The 7,472-nt window shown below is 32.0% G+C and overlaps 1 protein-coding gene across 1 annotated transcript in view; it reads right to left on the reverse strand.

Annotated features, from left to right (window-relative positions):
• Positions 1 to 7,472, reverse strand: part of LOC106473448 (visual system homeobox 2-like) — a gene marked incomplete at its 5' end in the record, with an annotated part of 41,131 nt that overhangs the window by 3,699 nt on the left and 29,960 nt on the right. The window contains one exon of the mRNA XM_022401886.1: positions 4,524 to 4,701. Coding sequence (XP_022257594.1) covers positions 4,524 to 4,701 — 178 coding nt within the window. The remainder of the gene's footprint in view (positions 1 to 4,523; positions 4,702 to 7,472) is intronic.

Here is a 7,472-nt window from a genome sequence, read left to right on the forward strand (position 1 = left end):
GTATGTGTTGTGGCACAGTGTAAATTGTGACTAAAGATATTGGCATGACTACTGTCTCTGTTTTGTTATATTAATACGTGTGTGTGTTGTGGCACATTGTATAATGTGACTAAAGATACTGGCATGACTACTGCATTTGTTTTGTGGTATTAATACGTGTGTGTGTTGTGGCACATTGTATAATGTGACTAAAGATATTGGCATGACTACTCTATTTGTTTTGTTATATTAATACGTGTGTGTGTGTTGTGGTACAATGTATAATGTGACTAAAAAACTGGTATGACAACTTTTATCACTGGTGTTTTTGCACTGTAACAAAATATAAAATTAATTTAAAATTTGAATATGAACAAGTTTAGTGACGGACGCATGCGTTATGAGTATTTAGAGTTCAACAATAAAATGATGAAATTGCCCTTTTCATATATTTTTTTGTTTACCGTGTCATCCCGATCTCTCATTAAAGTTTTCGAAGTTAAAGATGGGCAACATACGAATGTTTCTACGAATATATGCAATATATTTTCATGCGGAGTTAGGCTAAAGTGTAAAATGTAAAGCGAAGAGATAAAAGGTTCAATTTCGTATGTAGTAAGAGTTTTTTCAAGCTTTGTGTATTAAATATTTCTGACAATATTTGGTTTCGATAATGTTAGAAGGTTATCTATTATACAGATATATAACAATACTCCGAAAGATTTGTCCAATAAGTACTGGTCCCGTTAAAAACCTGTAGAACACGTTTAAATAATATTTTGTTTCGTTCCTGACCAATAAACACTGAAGAAATTGAGAAAGTTAACAACACAGAAACAAGTATGCTGCTACTGCAACATGGTAAAGATTTGTCTGTTTTTACCTGTTTACCCGTAGAGTGTCACATTGAGTGTTATACTGAAACATTAGTAGAAATGGTAAAGATTTGTAACACATAAATGTCTGTTTTACCTGTTTACCTGTAGAGTTGAGTGTTGTATCAAAAACAGACATTTATGTGTTACAAATCTTTACCATTTCCACTACACGTTTCAGTACAACACTCAACTCTAAAGGTAAACAGGTAAAAACAGACATTTATGTGTTACAAATCTTTACCATATCCCCTTCATGTTTCAGTACAACACTCAATTCTACAGGTAAACAGGTAAAACAGACATTTCTGTGTTATAAGTATTTACCATACCTACTACATGCTTCAGTACAACACTCAACTCTACAGGTAAACAGACATTTATGTGTTACAAGTCCTTACATTTTCCACTACATGTTTCAGTACAACACTCAACTCTACAGGTAAACAGGTAAAACAGACATTTATGTGTTACAAGTCCTTACCATTTCCACTACATGTTTCACAACACTCAACTCTAAAGGTAAACAGGTACTGAAACATGTAGTGGGAATGGTAAATAATTGTAACACATAAATGTCTGTTTTTCCTGTTTACTTGTAGAGTTGAGTGTTGTACTGAAACATGTAGTGGGAATGGTAAATATTTGTAACACATTGATGTCTGTTTTAACTGTTTACCTGTAGAGTCACTTTGAGTGTTGTACTGAAAGATGTAGTGGGTATGGTAAGGATTTGTAACACATAAATGTCTGCTTTTATCTTTTTACCTGTAGAGTTGAGTGTTGTACTGAAACATGTAGTGGGAATGGTAAAGAGTTGTAACACATAAATGTCTGTTTTACCTGTTTATCTGTAGAGTGTCACCTTGAGTGTTGTACTGAAACATGTAGTGGGAATGGTAAGGATATGTAACACATAAATGTCTGTTTTACCTGTTTATCTGTAGAGTGTCACCTTGATTGTTGTACTGAAACATGTACTGGGAATGGTAGGGATTTGTAACACATAAATGTCTGTTTTTACATGTTTACCTGTAGAGTTGAGTGCTGTACACAAACATGTAGTGGAAATGGTAAAAATTTGTAACACATAAATGTCTGTTTTTACCTATTTACCTACAGAGTCACTTTGAATGTTGTGCTGAAACACGTAGTTGGAGTTGTAAAAGAGTTATAAAATGTTTATGATTTTAAAATTTCCGAGAAGTCCTGGATGATGCAACAAACATAAACACGATATTACAGTGATATATTTTATTGAAGTTTTACGGTCATAATGCTGATCTTATGTTCTCTTTTTAAGTTCTCAACTTTTAAATAATCGCTCTAATAAAGAAGAAAGACTCCGTTTTTAGTGTTTTAAGAGAAATTGTTTTTCTGAGAATACCCTGTTCACTTAAGTACCTGAAGATGTGCTTTACATGTGAGACGAGACACACTAATTGTTCACAAAAAGAACCCTAATTTTACGTAAACAAGAGTCTAATTATTGAATGTCAAATCGATATATTACACTGAAAATCATGTGGCATCTGTGTGTGTGTGTGTGTGTGCATTTTAATTACAAGGTGACAATGGAAGATGGAGAGAGATACGGTTTTCGTGACTTCATCTCATTTCCCTGGAGAGACTCCCCCTTTTTCTCTATAGGTGAGGCTCCCAAATCCATCAGTGTAATAAACTTTCTTGTAATAGGCCTAATTTGTAATTTCCTGGACGGCATTAAGACCATAATAAAACGTTCATTTACTAAATTAGGCGGCCTTAATTGTAGTTTAACGGTGTTTCACGGGAGGTCTTATTTCACACAGATACTGACGTTAGGAAGTGGTATATAACCTGTGTTCAGCTAAGGTGTTAAACAGTAAAACCCAAGTAAAAAAAAACTAACGATATCTGCATATTTTATGACGCTCTTGGTTTCTACTGCTATCAAGTAAGTGCTTATATGCACGCGCGTGGGAGGAGAATCAAATCTTTCATAAATAATATCAAGGATAGCCCTAGACATTTAAAACCAAACTTGTCACGTAACAAATAACTTTCTGAAAGGTCTCAATAAGATGAAAACAACTACTTCTTGTGTTTCTGATCTTATTTAATCTTTTTGTTTCTTGTTATGTTTCTGATCGTATTTAATCTTTTTGTTTCTTGTTATGTTTCTGATCGTATTTAATCTTTTTGTTTCTTGTTGTGTTTCTGATCGTATTTAATCTTGTTGTTTATTTTTATGTTTCTGATCGTATTTAATCTTTTTGTTTATTGTTGTGTTTCTGATCGTATTTAATCTTTTTGTTTCTTGTTATGTTTCTGATCGTATTTAATCTTTTTGTTTCTTGTTGTGTTTTTTATCGTATTTGATATTTTTGTTTCTTGTTATGTTTCTGATCGTATTTGATATTTTTGTTTCTTGTTATGTTTCTGATCGTATTTAATCTTTTTGTTTCTTGTTATGTTTCTGATCGTATTTAATCTTTTTGTTTCTTGTTGTATTTCTGATCGTATTTAATTTTGTTGTTCTTTGTAATGTTTCTCTCCACTTTTTGTTATGTCTGACTGTATATAATCTCTCCACTTTTTGTTATGTCTGACTGTATATAATCTCTCCACTTCTTGTTGTGCGTCTCACTGTATATAATCTCTCCAATTCACATTGTGTTTTTGACTGTATATAATCTCTCAGTTTCTTGTTGTGTGTCTGTCTGTATTTAATCTTTCTGTTTCTTGTTGTATGTCTGACTGTATTTAGTATCTCTGCTTCTTGTTGCGTTTTCTCTCATGGTGAATTCTTAACATCTGTCTTAAACAGAAACGATTATGAAATTTTGTCAGTATCCACAAAACACTTCGAGTGTAATACCAAACTCTATGTCCTAATTGTCTAATCTGTTTTAACGAGTGAGAGTGAGATACAAGAATAGAAACTCTAGCACATAATTTAGGGAACTTCTATAGCTATTAAAACTGGATAAAACACTGTGACAATAAAACACATTAAACAATACGTTCGGATAATCTATTAACAATGAAAATATACTCTTTACATTCTAGAGAAATATTGTACACAATATGATGATGATAGTTATAAAAATACGGGTTGTAATGTTTTTCTTAAGTGGAAATCAAATGTTTAATTAAAATAATATGCACTCAAAATTTCCTAAAGAACGTTATTAAAATATTGCCAAGACATTAAATATACCTTTTTTACGTGCTAATTTTTTCTAACAAGGTTAATTGTTTTAATGACACCATTTGTATTTACCTGATAAACATGGTCATATGCTGTCATGGTACCAGTTGTTCCTACCTAACAACCACGGCCATATGTTGCCATGGTATCAGTTGTACATACCTACCAACCGTGATCGTATGTTGCCATGGCATTAGTTGTACATACCTAACAATCATGCTCATATGCTGTCATGGTACCAGTTGTTCCAACCTAACAACCACGGCCATATGTTGTCATGGCATCAGTTGTTCCTACCTAACAACCCCGGCCATATGTTGCCATGGTATCAGTTGTACATACCTAACAACCATGGTCGTAAGTTGCCATGGCATTAGTTGTACATACCTAACAATCATGCCATATGTTGCCATGGCATCAGTTGTACATACCTAACAACCACGGCCATATGTTGCCATGACATCAGTTGTACGTACCTAACAACCACGGGGCGCAACACATTTCCCCTTCTTTGTTGTTCTTCAAAATACTATCTGGAAGAGGAAGCGAGTGTCTAACCATTGCACCGTACAGTCCGTATTCGGCCATTATGGTACTTTTCCCCCAACACTTCTCCGTCTTTCGCCATTTCGCTCGACGATTCTGAAACCACACCTGAAAAATAATAAGCTACATGAAGAAAATTTGGTTTCATAATGATATTGTGCATAAAGAAAAGATTATTTCATCATTATATTCTACATGAAGAAATGTTGGTTTCGTGATAATATTCTATGTGAAGAAAAGTTGTTTTCGTAAAAATATGTTACATGAAAAAATGTTAGTTTCACAATAATATTGTACATGAAATGTTGATTTCATATTAATATTCTATATGAAGGAACCTTAGTTTTAATAATAATGTAAATCAATAAGCATTCGTTTAATAATAATCTGCTTTAAGAAATTTTGATTCAATAATAATATACACGAAGAACCTTTGGTTTAAAAATAATAATGTACATAAAGAACATAACAATAAACAATCTATATAAAGAACCTTTGATTTAAAAATAGTAATTTAGATAAAGAACCTTTGATTTAATAATAGTAATTTAGATAAAGAACCTTTGATTTAACAATAGTAATTTAGATAAAGAACCTTTGATTTAACAATAGTAATTTAGATAAAGAACCTTTGATTTAACAATAGTAATTTAGATAAAGAACCTTTGATTTAACAATAGTAATTTAGATAAAGAACCTTTGATTTAACAATAATAATCTACATAAAGAACCTTTGATTTAACAATAATAATCTACATAAAGAACCTTTGGTTTAACAATAATAATCTACATAAAGAATCTTTGGTTTAACAGTAATAATCTAGATAGAAAAACCTTTGGTATAACGTTAAGAATCTAGATAAAGATCCTGTAGTATATCGTTAAGAATCTACATAAAGAACCTTTAGTTTAACAATAATAAACCACATAAAGAACCTTTAGTTTAACAATAATAATCTACATAAAGAACCTTTGGTTTAACAATAATAATCCACATAAAGAACCTTAACAACAATTTAAATGACAGACTCTAGTTACTCTATATAAATATAATAGTACCGTCTGTTGTAAATCCATGTAACTACTTCGCAGGGTGTAAATGGATCTTCATTAAAATTGGTGTGGAGGTTCATTAGGTCCATGGAGGGTACATACAACTTTTCAGTTTTGCGGTTTTTATGAGCGTTTATGCATTTTCGTGTTTTGTATCTCTACTTCGCTCGCTGTTGACGGATATTCACCAAATTTGGCATGAAGGTTTGTAATGCAAATTTGCGGTTTCACATTTTGTGTATTGCAGCTTTTATGGGCGTTTTTGCGTTTTTTTTCAATTACATATAAGGGAAGCAACTTTTCATATCCTAAGATAACCTTTCATTAATCATGAATTTACATAACTTCCGTCCAGGGGACGGGTATCTAGTTAATAATACTGCACAGGAAAAACAGATCTAACTCCATTTATTACTACTCTCTGCTTTCTACTCTCCAGCCAATTTTCTATCCAGTTTAATAACATTTCCCTCACACCAACAGATTTAATTTTTATAACAATTCTTTTGTGAGGCACCTCATCAAACGATTTCTGAAAATCAAGGTAAACCAAATCCACATTATTTCCTTCATCAACTCATACAGTAACATTCTCAAAGAATATCAGAAGATTTGTTAAACAAGACTTTCCCTTAGTGAAACTATGCTGGCTCTTTGACACAATATCAAACTGCTATAAGTAACTCTGCAATGCATTATTAATTACATTCTCCAAAACCTTTCCAACTACTGATGTAAGACTAACTGGCCTATAATTACCTGGGCAATGTTTATCACCTCCTTTAAACATTAGACTAACATTATCCAACTTCCAATCTTCTAATACTCTTCTGCTACTCAGTGACCTATAAAAAATATTAGTTGGTGGTTCACCAATAAAATCTTTAAGTTTCTTTAAAACTCTCTAGGATAAAAGTTCTCTGGTCCAGGGGATTTATCAATTTTGAGGTTTTCCAAACTTTTCTCTTACAATTGATGAACTTAAAATGATATAATTCACATCAATATTTTCCCCATACATTAAATGCTCTGGTTGAGGCATAATACTTGTATCTTCCTTCGTAAAAACTGAAGCGAACTTATAATTTAATAAGTTTACCATCTCATAATCTTCCGAGATCAGCTTCCCACTATCATTTTAAGAGGCTAATCCCACATCCTAACATTTTACTCACCCATTGTATACCTAGATAATTCCTTATTGTTTGATTTAAATCTCTCAGCCAAACCCTCTTTCATATACAGTTTTGCCATTTTAACTTCCTTTTTAACCAGCTCTCTTGATTTCTTACAATCTTCCAAGCCCTTATTATTTCCAGTAAGTTTAAATTTATTGAATTTATTATGTTTATCCCTAATATGATCTCTTAAACCTTTACTAAACCACACTGGCTTATATTGCTCCGTTGCGCTCTTTTTCTATAGAGAATATGTATGTTCTGTATGCATATACATTTCCCCCTAAATGCTTCCCACGTCTGTTCAGGATCCCCTCCCAAATCTTTAGTCCAATCTACAGAAACCAGATCATGTGTCATTCCATGAAAATTAATAATCTACATTAAGAAACTTTGATTCGAGAATAAATAATCTACACGAAGAGTATTTGTTTTATTAATAATCTACACGAAGAGTGTTTGTTTTATTAATAATCTACACGAAGAGTATTTGTTTTATTAATAATCTACACGAAGAGTGTTTGTTTTATTAATAATCTACATGAAGAGTATTTGTTTTATTAATAATCTACACGAAGAGTGTTTGTTTTATCAATAATCTACATGAAGAGTATTTGTTTTATTAATAATCTACACGAAGAGTGTTTG

Source organism: Limulus polyphemus, unplaced genomic scaffold, assembly GCF_000517525.1.
Source record: "Limulus polyphemus unplaced genomic scaffold, Limulus_polyphemus-2.1.2 Scaffold6182, whole genome shotgun sequence".
NCBI classification, from domain to species: Eukaryota; Metazoa; Arthropoda; class Merostomata; order Xiphosura; family Limulidae; genus Limulus; species Limulus polyphemus.